Below are 15,801 nucleotides of genomic sequence, written 5' to 3' on the forward strand. Positions count from 1 at the left end.
ATGAACCATCATCATGGGAGCCATTTTATATGCTGACTAGGATTGATCAAATCTACGATTTCTCACCAAGCAGCAAGTCATGGCTTCACATCAATAGGCTTGACGGGTGTGTTCTATTAGAACGGTGCAACGTAGTACGGTCGAGGGGCGCAAATTCGGTGTCCATGAATTAGGAAGCACCTCAATACCTCGACTTCGAAATTATACGGGATTAATCGCTACGTGCCATGGTCGGATGTCCCCAGTACTGACATATATATGTATATAGACAGTACTCCGTCGTATGAACAGGCTGGCGGCTTCTAGCCCTATCGCAACCACGTCGGTCTTGAGAAAACTGCAATTTATGCACAGGAATCAGGCCACCTTGACTGTTACTTTTGCCTCGGCTTTCACAAGCCTCACCAGAGATTTCCTTTCCTCATTTACTGATCTCGACCGTAGAAAAAATCGAGACCGTGACGTCATCGGGTTTGGACAATGTGCGTGTGGAGCAAACCGGTGGAGTCGGGAGAATTCGGAAGCCAATGATATAAGACAGCAGCCCTCAAGGAACCGGTTCTGTGATATCACGAATGCAGGCACGACGATGTAAAAATCAGTCGAACCAGTGATGGAGACAATTACTGTGTTCAGGATAGAGATCATCCACATCATCAACGTCATCGATCGTCTGTCGGAATGTCGGTGCTCTCTGGTCGATTCAGCCGACGGCCGTAGGAATAAAAAGACCCTGGGGAGGGTTCACCAAGTCTTTCTTGTTCCATTCGACTTCTCAGCTCCATTCCTGCACATGCCCGGATGTATTTTCCAGACCAACAAGAAACGCGCGCCGTGCACGCTGAAAACAGCCCGTCTTCTGGCAATGGCACCGACTCTGAATTGAATGCGCCCGTGGACATTGCCGATGAGCTCGCAGAAAAGCAAAGCGAGCGCTCGGATGGCAAGCGGGAGCTGAAGGAAAGCGATTGCTACGAGATCCTGGGCTACTCATGGCCACGATGGAAGAAATGGACTTATCTCGCCGCAGTCGCGTTCGTGCAAGTTTCGATGAACTTCAACACCTCCGTCTACCCAGCTGCCGTCAAGCCTCTCTCCGAGGCGTTCAATATTAGCGAGCAACACGCTCGGACGGGCCAAATGGCCTATCTGGTGACCTATTCGATCGGGTGCGAGCTGTGGGCGCCTTGGTCGGAGGAATTCGGTCGTTGGCCCATTCTCCAGCTCTCCATGTTCCTGATCAACATCTGGCAACTTCCAGCAGCCCTTGCCCCCAACTGGGGCTCGATGGTGGTCGCTCGTGCATTGGTTCGTTCCTCTCCCCCCGTGGCAAGCGAGCGTTCGAGAACTAGGCAAACTAACATCCCATAGGGTGGTATTTCGACGGCGGGTGGCAGTGTCACTCTCGGTCTGATTGCCGATATCTACGAGTCCGAGACACAGCAGTTCCCGCTTGCCTTTATCGTCTTATCCTCTTGTATTGGTACCAGTATCGGTGGTGTGATCGGTGGGCCAATTGCGCGCTGTAAGCAACCGTTCTTTTTTCTCCGCCGTTGGATGCGAGCTGCTGGCTAACCCATGTGGTGGACATTTATTCAGTCCTTGACTGGCAATGGTTCTTCTGGATCCAGCTCATCTTTGGAGCAGTAACCCAGGCCATCATCTTTTTCATGCCCGAGAGTCGGTCCACCATCATCATGGATAAGGAGGCGAAGCGCCGCCGGACGTCAGGGGAAGACCCGAATATCTACGGACCAAACGAGCTGAAAGTGCCTCGCATCTCCTTCAAAGAAGCTGGCAAGATCTGGATGCGACCATTTCACATGCTATTGCGCGAGCCCATTGTCCTGTGCTTGTCCCTGCTGTCTGGTTTCTCTGATGCTCTGATCTTCACCTTCCTCGAAAGCTTTGCCATCGTGTACGAGCAGGGATGGGGCTTTGGGACGCTTGGGCAAGCGTGGGCGGTGATTCCCATCAACGCGGCCTACTTCATTGCCTACTTCAGCTACTTTCCCTGGTTCATGCGGGATGAGAAGCTGCGTGTCCGGCACGGGGATGCGGCGATCCCACCCGAGCGTCGCCTCAAGTGGCTGCTCTTCCTGGCGCCATTGGAGCCCATCGGATTGTTCGGTTTTGCTTGGACCACCTTTGCTGCAGGTGACTCGCGCAATGTCCATTGGATCGCGTCGATGATCTTCTCCGCATGCGTCGGGATTGCCAACTACGCGATTTACCTCTCCTCCGTTGATTACATGGTCGCTTCCTATGGCGTCTACTCGGCTTCCGCGACGGGGGGTAATGCTTTCGCTCGTGATCTTCTCGCTGGTATCTCCGCCATGTACGCGACGCCCATGTACAGCAATATTGGCGACGAGTGGCATGTTCAATATGCAAGCACCATTTTGGCTTGTCTTTCCTGTCTCGTGGTCATTCCCATCTATATCTTTTATTGGAAGGGACCGCAAATTCGAGCAAATAGCAAGTTCGCTGCCACGCTGGCGGCCGATCGAGTGCAGAACAAAGGGCGACGGGTGAGCCAGATTAGTGCTGAGCCGTAATGGGGAAATACGCAGATACAAATACATATGCAGTATGAGTGAAATCGCGGAAGGGGCTTTGATTTTGAAACCTGTATATATGACTTGTCACGAACGATTGAATGACGGAATGCTCTATGTACTCTATGTCTATTGAACTTTTCTTACGGAGTAAGCCTCCTTGGCTCTAGGCAAAATGAATCCATCTACCTAAATCTAGTCTGAATCCCCACATGCACCAGTCACTATGCTCGTTCCGTATGGCTTCACAGTATGCCCGCAATCACCCAGTGGGTATCTATTCACGACGTAACTTATTCACCACCCGTTGTGCCAACATGATCAAACTATTGGCGTTAAGGACATCGAACGTGGTCACTGCGGCCCCCATCTGAGCCTTGATCCAATTCCGCAGTTCCACCATGGAGAGAGAGTCCAGCCCATACACCGAAAGGGGTTGCCCAGGCTCAATCTGCTGGTGTTCATTATAGCGCAACATCCGCGCCAGCCGAGTGGCGAGGATGCTCAGACACGGTTCGTGTAGTTCATCGGCCGCTACACCAGCGCGAATCAGGGCGTGGAACGATTGAAGTGCGGCTGCGAGCTCGTCCGTCGGTTTTCCTGCATTGACTTGGGAGTTCGAATTCCCGCCAAAAAGGCCGCGGAAGCGAGGATCGGATCGGAGGCCAGATTCGGTTGGATCTTGAGGCACGGCGAGTCCAGTTATGAGCCGGGTTGGGATTTCCGAAGGCCCTGAATCCGGCTGGTGGGTAGACTGAAGAAACTGCTGCCGGAGGGAATAATCCACCATGCGATGGAGCACACGCTCGGGGATGCTCACCAACTCCCCGGAGGCTTCCAGACGCTGAGATAAGTCCTCCGATTCTGCCACAACCCCAACATCTTCCACCACACCCAAGTTGATCGTCTGGGCGGCAAGACCCATGGATCGTCGATGACCGGCGAAGGAGTCAAGGAAGCTGTTGGCAGCCGCATAGTTTGCTTGGCCTGGGGCGCCCACCACGCTCGAGATGCTTGAAAGGAGGAGGAAGAAGTCTAGTTCATGGCCGCATTCGATCGAGACATTGTGCAGGTTCCATGTGCCTTGGACCTTTCCCTCAATGGATTCGTGAAACTCGTTGATCGTCATCAGCTCATAGGGTCGGTCACGCAGGAGCATCACACCCTGTACAACGCCCTTGATGGGAACAGGAGCTTGGATAAAAGCCTGTTGCACGTCGACCTTGCGCGACACATCACCGCGGCAGACATGTACATGGCATCCCAGAGACTCACAATTGGTAATGACTGCCTGTGAGCGAGGGTCCGCACATCCGCTACGGGACATCACCACCAAATGGCGGGCGCCTCGCTGAGCCAGGTGCAAGGCTAAGCTACCACACAGGCCTTTGAGACCGCCTACAATGAGATAGGCAGATCTGGCATTGAATGCAATATCCCGGCGCAGAGGGCGTACCGCGACGGTTAGCTTTTCCGTGGTAGCCATGCCTTGGATCACAACCTTTCCGATGTGTTTTCCACTGCGCATGAAAGAAAAGGCATCCGCGGCCTGTGTGATAGGATAGTGTGTAATCTGATCAATAGGTCGGATATGACCATTGCTTACGAGGCTAAAGACACGGCGAAGGATACTAATGCTGGATGAGTATATGAAAGTTCAATGGACATCATGGTAACATACCTAGGCAATTTCCGTAATAGCCTGGGGTGCGAGAGGTCTACAGCACGGAATGAACAGCCCCGGTCGAAAGGCTCCATGGATAGAGCATTACGCTCCACCATATCCCTCTTGCCAAGCTCGACCAGAATGCCCCCAGCGGCACACAATCTCCAGGTTGCATCGAGTAAATCACCCGTGATCGAGTTCACGATCACATCGATGCCTTCTCCATTGGTGGCCCTCATGATCTCCGCGGCAAACTTGGAGCATCTGGATGAGAACATGCGTTCATAGGGGATCTTATATGTGTCATGTAGGAAGCGACGCTTTGCGTCACTACCAACTGTCACGTAGATCTCAGCCCCGACATATTGAGCCAATTGAATACAGGCAATGCCAACACCCCCGGAAGCTGAATGAATAAGGACGGACTGTCCGGGTTGTAGGTCTGCCATATCAAACAGGGAGTAGAGTGCCGTGCAGAACGCGACCGGGATCGTAGCTGCCTCGCTGAACGACATGGTGTTGGGGATACGATGTGTGAATTCCAATGGAACCTGGATACGGTTGGCGAAGGCTCCTTTCTCCATGAAGACGACAGGAGTCCCGATAATAGATTTATCACCGATGTTCGACCCGACACGACGAATGATGCCGGACCCTTCCAGACCCAGTAGATGTTCATTCTCGGGCACGATGCCCATCGTAACCGCAACGTCTTTGAAGTTTAGGCCCGCAGCCTGAATCTCAATTTCAACATGATTGTCGGCGAGGGTGTCGTCTGGGGTTTGGACGAAGCGTAGGCCTTCTAGGGTGCCGATATCCTCGGCTACTAGACGTGTGATGGGACCATCGGTAGATAGTGATGTCTCCACAAATCCCTCCCTCCATGATTGAATATCATGGCTTAGTGGATGGTAAGGTATGACCCGGTGTATGTGTAGGATACCATTTTGCTCTACATATTCATTATCGGTCACCAGACCAGCTTCGCGCATCTGGAGTTGTTCCAAAACAAGAGGAAGACAGACCAGTGCTGCTGACGCATCTTGACTTTGTATGTCCAAGGTCATCAGTGTAGCCGCAGGATCCTCAGATCGGATTGAGCGGAAAAGCCCAGCAGCTAGCGCACTACCTGGCTCAGAGGCGGAAAGCTGGCCGCCTCGAGTGACCCAGACAAGCTTGCAGCCGCTGGTAATAAGATGGCGCAGGCACAGCCATTGTGCTTCAGTAATGTGCACGAGGAGGGGCGAGTATAACTCATCCAGAATAAGGACTGGAGCACCAGCTGGGACATTTGCGGTCACATAATCATGCTCAGTTATTTGCCACCCTGCTTCTGTCAAGGATTGTTCGGCCGTGGGAGGCAGGACAGTCTTTTCTTCCATACGGATGACATGCAGCCGCTTGGCGGTTGGAGGAGTAGAGTCTGCGACCACTGGTGGGATGCATAAAACGCATGCCCGTCGCTGAGATGGAATGGAGAGCACCCTTGCGAATGTCATATTCTCAACCATGTGGACCAACGAAGATTCTGAGTCAGGGCCGAGACTAGCCTCTGTGTGATCGATTGCCAGTATATAACCATCAAGCGAGAGTAGGTCTTTCACGGCCCTCACGACGGCGGCTGACCGTTGAGGCAAAGGCGAGATGGCCTTGAGTATTACCAAATCAAACTGTTCCTGTTTCCCAACACCCAAGTGGCTGCATTCGGGATCTAGAAGCTGGAAGGAGGTGTTTGCTTGATCGCGGTAGATCGACTCCACGCTAGAAAGATTTGTGGCATCGCGGGCCATATAACGGTATTGGCACTGCAAGCCATCGTCTGTTTCCAGAGATTCAAGCCACAGGCTACCAGGCTCACGCGTTCCTAGATCAATTTCAAGCACCTTCAGGGAGGGCTTCCTATGGACCATCAACCGAAGAAGCAACGGAGTCATATTCGTGTGCACTTGTCCAAGCTGTTGTATAGCCTGCCCGTTCAGTGTGGAAATATCCGGCTGCAGGACATCGTGGACGAGGGTATGCCGATTTATCGGATCAATTCCCAAGTCAATCCTGTGACTCGATAGTCCGGTCATTCGAATTAGTAGAGCACCACTAGTTGGGTCATATACAGAAGTGCTTCCGAGATAGCTCTTCTCGGTATCTTCTCTCCCACGCCCAGAGTAATAGCTAGAAGCGACCGCTATCCCCGCGGGTGGTCGATGGGTGGGATTAATAACCAGGTCATCGACCATAGCGGGGATCAGAGTCTCAGCCATTCTGCTGCGGTCTCCAGCGATGGCTGCAGGTACAACGGCTCGGAGCACACCGTCAAGCGCGGCCGGATGAACAGGATACAAAGACTGGGGATCATGAGCTGAAGGGGGGTCGGCTAGTGTGATCAATGCGCGAGCCCGTCGCTGACCAGCACGCGATTCCACTTTCTCCAAGAGATGAAATGCAGGACCATAGTGATATCCCAGCTCGGCACAGGCCTTGGTCCATAAATGCCCGGGAGAGGCATGCTGGAATGGTGCAATATCCATCTCATCTGCTGGGTCAACGACGGGCTCCTGGACCCGGATTAATCCAGTTGCATGTTGTGTAATGGCACCATCTCTATGAGATGAAATCAGGAACTCAGACCAGGTCTCATTTCCTCCTTGGGATGGGTTCATTGTCAGATAGATCTCACTCTCTACATCTTCTTCCAAAACAAGCGCCGCATTGAATCGGATATTCCGCAATTGATAGCCGAGTTGGTTGGGCAGGGGAAATGGACGGCTTCGTTTACGCATACAGCTGGTCTGGTACATTGCCTCGACTGCCATTGCGATGTATCCCGACGCAGGAAAGACGACGTCCGTTCCGATTCGGTGATCCCGTAACCATGGGAGATGACTGAGATCCATGGTTTTCTTAAATGTTGGATGGAGCCACGATGTGCCGAGGATTTTACTTCCCAGCAAGTCATGGTGAACAAAGGGTCGGAATCTCCAGTCCTTGCTAGATTGTGTCTCGTGCCAGTATGAGGTGGAATGGTCCCAGCAGTAGTTCGGCAGGTCCACGATCACCATGGGGCGGGTTCCTTCTCTGTCTGCAATAACCCTCTCCAGGTCGACTGGAGCCCCCGCCAGAAAGAGTTGACCGGCGACCGCGAGGGTGTGATGTACTGGGTCAGAGCCTCGATTCAATGCTGCAAGATAGGGAACCTTGGATGGTGTCCCCTCGAGGGCCCTTTGGATCTGTGTGATGGGTCCTTTGAGCGCGCCATGAGGCCCAATTTCAATCAGCAACGCCGCCGAGGAGTTGCCACATAACATGGTACGAGCCGCATCCTCGAAGCGAACGGGAGAGGTCATGTTCCTCTTCCAGTATTCAATGCCCGGACGCTCCTCTTGCTGGGACCCTGTGACCGATGAAAACATTGCGACCTCGCCTGGTGATGGGATCTCGCGCGCGACTGTTGGGAGGTCACGGTTGAGCAGAGTCTCATACACGTTACCAATCGTCTCCATATAGGTGGAGTGATACGCAAGCTCAACTTGAAGCATTCGCGCGAACACGCCACCCTCCGTGAGTCTGGCTTTGACCTGCTCCAGCACCGAGGTGAGCCCAGATAATGTCACGCTTGCCGGGCTATTGTAACACGCAATCTCGACCCCTTCCAGCCCATCAATGTACGGCGTGACTTGCTCTCCACCTAATCCGACTGCGAGCATCCCGAGAGGTGGTGTATCGGTTAACTGCGCTTTCTGGGAAGCTAGGCCACGATGGTATGCGACAACGATAGCTTCGGCATCGCTCAGGTAGCCCGCCGCATAGGCAGCTGCAATCTCGCCCGAGGAATGACCAACCACACTGGTTGGCGAGATCCCCCAACTGCGGAAGAGTTCGATGATTGCTATCTGCAATGCGGTGACCAATGGCTGGCTGAGCTCCGGATTTCGGATATGATCCGGGCTACATGGCCTGGTCAACTCATCATATAAGGACCATGTCGGCTTGCTGGGCAGACGCTGCAATACAGCTTCCAACTTCTCCACACACCTCCTTGCCACAGGAAATGATGTCAGTAGCTCTAAGCCCATCTGAGGCCATTGTGCACCTTGGCCAGTAAAGACAAAGCCCACATTCACGGCATTGACACTTTTCTTCCCGTACACCGCCGTTGCCGGGTCGAGATGGTTTAGGTCATCGGTGATGAGGTAGCCCCGGTGGAAGTGTTTGCTTCTGCGCACGCCGAGTGTGTAGGCCACATCTCGGACATCAAGGTGTACGCTTGGGCTGGTGCAATGTTGAGCGAACTTCTCAATATAACGTTGCAGAGAGTCCCGATTGTTGGCGGAGAAGCACAGAATATGTGGTTGTTTGGCTGCCTCTTCTGTTACAGAGTCCAGACTAGGAGCCGTGTAGGACGTTTTGTGTGCTGGACAGTAATCCAAGTGAACCACCTTGGGCTCTTCCAAGATGGCGTGAGAGTTGCTGCCGCCAAATCCAAAATTGTTCACTCCTACGCGTCGAAATGGGACGTCGTTTGGGAACGGGACGACACTTCGACTCACCTTGACCTTCAGTCCGCTGAAGTCAACTGTCTGGTTTTAGCACACACACACTCTCTCTCGCAGGAATTTCCGTTCGTCGCTTGTTACGTCCTGTTAGGATTAGGCGTTTCAAATGTCGGATTGCCGGGAATGAGCCCTGTTTCTAAGATCATGATGGCTTTCATCAAGCCGGACAGTCCGGCCGCGGTCTCCGAATGCCCAATGTTACTTTTTATCTAAATAGCTCATCAGTGTCTGTCAATAAAAGATGTGATCTCCATACTGATCCGATGTGCAGGGGGCTATCATGCGCCCGGGACGGTGCAAAGACGGAGGAGACGCCGGTCACCTCCACCGGGTCTCCAGCCAAGGTGCCGGTTCCATGGCATTCAAGGTACGACGTGAGAGAAAGGTCGGTGATGTTAGCATTCTCATATGCGGTGCGTACCGCCGCGGCCTGGGCATCAGCGCTGGGCGATGCAATACCAGGCGTGCGACCGCTGTGATTATTCGCGGTACCTCGAATGACTGCTCGAATTGGGTCTCCGTCCCGTATGGCATCGTCAAGTCGTTTCAAGATCACTGCATTAATTCCTTCTGCCTTTATGTACCCGTCTGCCTTGGCGTCGAATGTGTGGCAGCGCCCTGTTGGCGAGTGGGTGTTTCTGATCGGTCCAGCTGCACCAAGTCATCAGTCGCTGAAGTCCAGCACCCTCCATTGCTTTACATACTGTCACAACCATATTCCGGGCTAATTTTCAATCAGCATATTTACCTCTCTCTATTTGGATGGGGTTCGGCGACTATGGCTTACTGTAGCACCAAGTTGGATGCCGCGACGACGGCTCCATTGATCTCTCCGGTTTGAAGGACTTTACATGCCATGTCTACTGCGACCAACGAGCTGGAGCATGCGGTATCAAGGGACATGCTGCGCCTTCATCAGCGTTTGAATACTAGGAGGTTCTAGCGCAGGACAAGATGTACCTCGGTCCTGTAATCCCCAGGAAGTGACTGACACGATTGCTCAACATGGTTCCGGAGCCACCGATACCCGCATTCACCGGCCTGGAGTCTGGATCCCGGGCGAATACGTCCCAGTAGTCTAGCCAAGTGTCAGCGTGTATTTCCAATTGGAAGTAGGAGAAGATGATTAGAAACCTCCAGGATGACCTCCAACGAAGCAACCATATCGTTGGCCCGCTAGCGACTCCAATGTGAGACCGGCGTTCTCCACTGCTTCATAGATCACCTCGAGTATGATCCGTTGTTGCGGATCCATGGCCGTTGCCTCCTGCGCGGAAATGTTAAAGAAGGACGCATCGAACTTCGCCGGGTCGACGGATTCCATAAACATGGCGCCAGGCGAGCGCATTGTTTTGGGCCGATCAGACCCATCATAGAAGGCGTCCAGGTTGAATCGTGTTGCCGGAACCTTGGTGTCGGCCACACCCTCATTCATCAGGAATTCCCATAGTTTCTGAGGGGTATCACTATGTCCGGGCAATCGACAGGCCATGCTAACCACGGCGATCGGCTCCTGGATGGATCGAATGGACCCCGTCGATAGGGAGGAGTCCGAGGTCTGTGGTGTCATAGCCATGTTGAGAGGGGATTGATAGGGTACACTACATACAATTATCGATAGAGAGTTGAAGGCTGTTGAGGTGGACAGACAGGTCCAGAAGTACCTGAGCGAAGAAGGTCATCAGCTTCTCCCACGCCTACTGGCTCCATTCGCCCATTTCTTGGCGAATCCCTTAGCTTCGTTTCATCAGGGATCTGCATCCTGACATGTGTGAAGAACAGAATCTTCCGCACACGAAGGGCTGAGCAAAATGACATGCATATCTCGGATGCTGTGTCCCGCGCCTTATCCTCCGTCTAGAAGTCTTCTTTTGGCGCCAGGCTGGCTGGCGCTGTGAGATATCAAGCCACTCGACCACTCTGTATGCTATGCCGTTGCAACTAGAAAAGACTATCAAGATACCCCGCCATATCTCGCGCGGGGTATGCTCGAGGATGTGGCCTATCCTTACTCTTAACGCAGAGAAATCACGTCCTCGGCGATTGATTCCCGAAAGGATGATCTTCCTCGTATTGACTCTCCACTCTTCATGCTCAAAGGTGGAGATTGTCTCTGGACCTCCGCATTTGCCCGACCCATTGTTTTTTTATCTCGTTCTGCTCCGGTTCGAATCTTTGTTGTCCTCGCGGGCGCGCTGTGTTGTGATTTGCTCTACGTATCCAAATCGCCTACCACGGAATCAACCCACGTAGGTACATATCAAGCCGAGGTCTTGCCAGCGGGCCCACATGTAGAAAGAGTGAGAAAATTAGACATCAACAAACGATCATGGTTGTGCTATGGTGTGTAGCTATCTGCTCTATTCATATGGTCATAGAGTGTCTCTTTATCCACATCGTCGTCCACCAACTGTCGGAATAGCCCCTGTCGGGACTGCATCAAATCTTGGGGAGATCCAAATTCCACTGCCCTTCCTTCGTGGAGGACGAGCACACGGTCAAAGTCTACGATAGTTTGCAAACGATGTGCGATAACGATAAGGGTCGGATTCCTTTCACCCATCTGCGAGCGGATAGAGCGCTGGATCAACTGATCTGTGCCGTGATCCATAGCCGATGTCGCTTCATCCATCACCAGCACAGCTGGGTCTGACAGCATCGCTCTCGCAAGGCAAAGAATCTGGCGTTCACCACAAGACAGGTTGGATCCCCCATCGGACACCAATGCGTGTAGCGTCTCAGGACTCTCCCAGGAGACGCGCTTAAGTGCCCGGGTCAGCGCATCATCGGAATACTGGTCAAATGGATCCAGGTTGGATCGCACGGTGCCCGTGAAAAGGATTGGGTTTTGCGGGATCATCGCAAGTCGTCGACGCAGATGATGCAATTTAATCGTACTTATATCAATACCATCAATCAAAATGGCCCCCTCGCGTGCCTCTAGGCAGCGGAGGAGGGCCAGTGCCAGCGAGGATTTGCCTGCCCCAGTCCGTCCCACGACTCCAATACGTTGTCCGGGTTCCACGGCAAAGGTAATATTGTGAAGAACTGGAGAGGCCTCCGGCGAGTAGGCCACAGTCAGGCTCCTGACGCACAATCGCCCCTCTGCGGGCCACCCGTCAGGAGCATTTCCACCGCCACTGGGTTCTGTCGGTACCTCAGTATACTCCATGGCTCTTTCCACAGCACTGAAGTCCATCTCGGCGGTCGCATACGTCCGACTGAGCATGACCAGTGCATGGCACAGGTGGTTGGTAAAAACCAGGGCAAACCCAGCGAAAGAGCCGGTGATTGAAGGGCTCCGAACAACGAAGAAAAGCGTAAATAATGAGAAGAGCGTGCCCAACACATTGATACGAAAGGTCAGCCATCGGTTGAGCAGATATAAATACCAAGAAGTCTTAGCCTGTTGGTCGATCTTTGCATGCATCATGCTGGTATAGTCTTCCGTCCGGCAGAATGCATGGATTGTGCTAAGCCCGTGCGAGGACATGTTGAAGTGTTCATATACAATACCCCTAGTGGCTGCCTCGAGGTGTTTAATCTCACAGACCGCCACGACGTATCGCTTAGTATACCAGATGACTGCGCAGAGAAGGACCGCAGCGATGATTGTCAGCGCTGGACAAACCAAGATTGCACCCATGATCACACCAACACAATCCATGGCAGCACTGAAGAGACCGATCAGATCAAGTCCCAGTCGCGAGTCAATGAGATAAAAGTCTGAAGCGAACAGATTGATCAAACTCCCCGTAGGTACAGATTCTAGCCACTGGATCTGTGCTCGTAGGAGGGCATGGATTGTTTGGTGGAATAGCTCCCTGGCGGCTTGGAGCGACACATCAAACACCAAGTAGGATCGCAATGTTCCCAGGACACATGCGGTACACGCAATGATGATATAGCCAAGCGTGTAATATCCCATTCTCCTAGCATCTGGTTTGGTCGAGGATCCGCTTTCGGTCCACAGGCGCACCCAGGAGTACTAGGTTTTTAGCATTAGTGTATTGATGATAATGGCAATTCAAGAGCAGAGAGGTACGGGTACATACCAAGACAAGAAGAAGACCGTTATAGGAAATATAGCACCCGGCTACGACAGCCCACGGCCTCCAGCCACCGCTGGTTTGAATGTACTGTCGTAAAATGCCCCGTCGAACTAGATTCTTTCGTGATCGGTCGTCTTCCCCCAAAGCAAAACTTGCGTTCTCTGTGGTAATATCCCCCGCCATTAATGGGTCGTTTGTATGTGTTGCTGGCGTTGAATTGGCTGTCTGTATCTGGTGTTTGTCTCCATGACCTGGTGAATCATCATTCCCCTCGGGGGGTTCGTCCACCCCCTGGGATGGGGTTCCTGCGAAAGCAACTGTCCCATTATCGAGAGAGACAAGATATTTGGTCTTCGGGGCACAGAGCTGAACATGGTGCGTTACCAAAATTCGCGTTCGGCCTTCGGCGAGGTCACCCGTTAAGGCATGCCTGAAGATATGCCGCGCGGTGTGAATATCCACAGCACTGAAAATATCATCTAGGAGCAGGATCCCGGCTCGTGAATACAAGGCTCGAGCAAGTGCAACACGTGCTTTTTGTCCCCCACTCAACTTACACCCATTGGACCCGATATCCGTGAGATCGCCGTGCTCCAGGTGCTCCAGGTCTTGGGTCAACGCGCAGGCATGCAACACGGATCGGTATCGTCCGGGCTCCAGAGGGAGGCCGAAGAGAATATTTTGACGTATCGTGGCAGCCTCATGCCATGGAAGTTGGGGGACGAATGCAACGGCATGGTCAATCACCCACCTCTGCTGTGTAGTGGCTGCCTCTCCGTATATCTCATCGTATGACGCTGGTATCGGACGTCGCAGAATCCCGGACTGTATGCGGCACTCTCCCAGAATCGTTCGTAGCATCAGGCTCTTGCCCATGCCCGTGGCACCCGTGATAATGCTTAACTCCTTTGGTGGGAAACTTGTTGTTACGTCGCGCAAGCTCCCTGGGCCTTGAGCTCCTTCCGAGCTTTCATAACCTATCGTGGCGCCGTGAAACTCTATACGCTCCCCTGACATGATGGTTGATGGCATCTTCTCAGGTTGAAGAAAGCTGCCCATCCGCCGTAAGCTGATCCTGGCGCCAACAATCCCCGACCAAAGGTCAGGAATGAGCCCCAGGATGAATTGGATGTATCCCAGCAGGGACAAGGCGGGAAACGCCACAGAAGGGGTCAGACTCCCATGTATCCACGTATATATCCCTATCGCCGTCGCGGAGACCAAGACCGGTCCGACTAGATGGCAAGCCAAATTCATTAAATACCAGTGGAAAGCCGTGCGGTGTTCCTGCAGTCCTCGTTCCAGAAGCTGATTGATTTTAGCTTCCCACTTGCGTTCCAGTGCGGCGATCTTGACCTGCCGAATACATTGTAGGGCCTCGGTCAGTGCAGCCATTTTACTATCCCGAAGGCCCGTCAAGGCGCGCTCCGCTGCGCCATACCTCTGCAGACAGATCCGGTGCAACGGCGTAATGACCAGCAGAGTGGAAAGTCCGGCCAGCAAACTTTGCCATCCCAGTAGATGTGCCAGTAGGGTACTCGCGACGATGAGTTTCATTGCCTGTAGGACGTTCGAATAGAGAAACCCTGCCACGGTCGCAATGCGCTGTGTATCCATAGAGATCAAGTTTGTGAGGTTTTGCTCGCTGAGACGATCCCCAGCCAGTTGAGAGTGACTGATGGCTTTGTTGTACAAAATCGCCGTCAGTTGCTGCGTCAAGGGAACCGAGATCTTGTTCATGGCCAGCCACAACAGCCAGTTCTCGAGCCACGCCGAGAATCCAATCGTGAGGCCACAAACCAATGCCCACCCCGCCAGGGACGCCGTCTCGGATTGTCTCGCTGATTGTTCTTCGAGCAACTGTAGCATCCTCCACAATGCTAACTGTGGTGTAAACGCTAGCAGAGCCAGTGGAAGAGAAAGAATAATCTGATTTCGCAGGCACTTGCCATGTGAAAGGAGCAATAGCCTGAATAAGGACTTTTCATCCCAGCGAGGTGATGCACCTTTGCACGCGGCTTGGAAAAATTCTTCCTGCAGAGTCCCTGCTCGTGTCCGATCATCCAGCTCCGGCAGGTCATCCAAGGTGACGCGACGTCGGGCTTCGGCCAAGGCGACCAATTCGCTCACCCAATGGAAAGAGAGACGCCCCAGAACGGAGGATGAACCTTCGCCATCAATTGCCTTTCCGTCCCGGAATATACGGGACCGTCGCGGCAGCGACAGAATGATCAGGATTGATATTCCCATGATGCCTTGGTTCATCTTCGCCATCACAAGGAGCGCCTCCGTCGATTTCTCGAACTCCTCGCTTGTGCCCTGCTCCACTATTAAGAGTAGTGCTGCTACGACGCAGCTCAGGCATCCTCTCAACCCAATCAAATATCTTGCAGTAGATACTGACTCGGTCACAAGCGTGGTATGGTGGATCAACATGACGATCTTACAGCGGTCAGTACAGACCACAAGTTAACGGAGTTCTAGACTCACCCAGGTCATCAACTGCAGCCAGCGTTCAAGGAGGAACCCATTATTCGCGGGCATAGCAACCCGGAGGATGGCGATGAAGCAACCACACGTCATGCCTGCCAACAGAAACCAGATTCGCTGGACCGGTTGTCGCGTAGGTCTTCCATCCTTCTCGACATATCCGTGGCCCCCATCACGCGTGCTACTCACCAGGGTCAAGAGACCTGCGGTGACCTGGCGAAGAGCAGGAAAGCTCAATTGCAGCACCAATCCTGCCCCAATAATATGGACAAACAGCGATAGTTCTTTGACCCCAGTCATCCTGACATGTCGCACCACCCATGTATTCGATAGCGATGTTATAAATGCTACTGCTCCCGCCGTGTCAACATGCCGCTAACCGCGCGTGGCGAAAGGGATTTAATACGAGAATCCTTCTTGGCAACGTATTAGTAGAATCACAAAAAAAAAAAAAACAACGCGGGTAAAAAGGGAACCAACAAGGG

General features: G+C 52.9%; 3 protein-coding genes across 3 annotated transcripts; 1 reads left to right on the forward strand and 2 right to left on the reverse strand.

Moving 5' to 3' along the window:
* The first annotated feature begins 137 nt into the window (after window positions 1-137).
* On the forward strand, window positions 138-2,713 carry BDV38DRAFT_198 (major facilitator superfamily domain-containing protein). The gene is made up of 3 exons (XM_032052396.1): window positions 138-1,308; window positions 1,372-1,525; window positions 1,600-2,713. The coding sequence occupies exons 1-3, from the start codon at window positions 802-804 to the stop codon at window positions 2,556-2,558; spliced, it is 1,620 nt and encodes a 539-aa protein (XP_031919595.1). The 5' UTR covers window positions 138-801; the 3' UTR covers window positions 2,559-2,713.
* A 122-nt stretch (window positions 2,714-2,835) lies between these two features.
* Window positions 2,836-10,350, reverse strand: fma-PKS (polyketide synthase fmaB; the record flags this gene model as incomplete). The annotated part of the gene is made up of 8 exons (XM_032058254.1): window positions 2,836-4,189; window positions 4,240-8,784; window positions 8,856-8,983; window positions 9,031-9,425; window positions 9,479-9,498; window positions 9,562-9,678; window positions 9,735-9,852; window positions 9,909-10,350. 8 exons carry the CDS (start codon window positions 10,348-10,350, stop codon window positions 2,836-2,838), a joined length of 7,119 nt encoding a protein of 2,372 aa, XP_031919596.1.
* A 177-nt stretch (window positions 10,351-10,527) lies between these two features.
* Window positions 10,528-15,409, reverse strand: BDV38DRAFT_289473 (P-loop containing nucleoside triphosphate hydrolase protein; the record flags this gene model as incomplete). The annotated part of the gene is made up of 3 exons (XM_032061242.1): window positions 10,528-12,762; window positions 12,830-15,268; window positions 15,317-15,409. The coding sequence occupies 3 exons, from the start codon at window positions 15,407-15,409 to the stop codon at window positions 11,113-11,115; spliced, it is 4,182 nt and encodes a 1,393-aa protein (XP_031919597.1). The 3' UTR covers window positions 10,528-11,112.
* Between the last annotated feature and the right edge of the window lie 392 nt (window positions 15,410-15,801).

This window comes from Aspergillus pseudotamarii, assembly GCF_009193445.1.
Source record: "Aspergillus pseudotamarii strain CBS 117625 unplaced genomic scaffold BDV38scaffold_1, whole genome shotgun sequence".
NCBI lineage: Eukaryota > Fungi > Ascomycota > Eurotiomycetes > Eurotiales > Aspergillaceae > Aspergillus > Aspergillus pseudotamarii.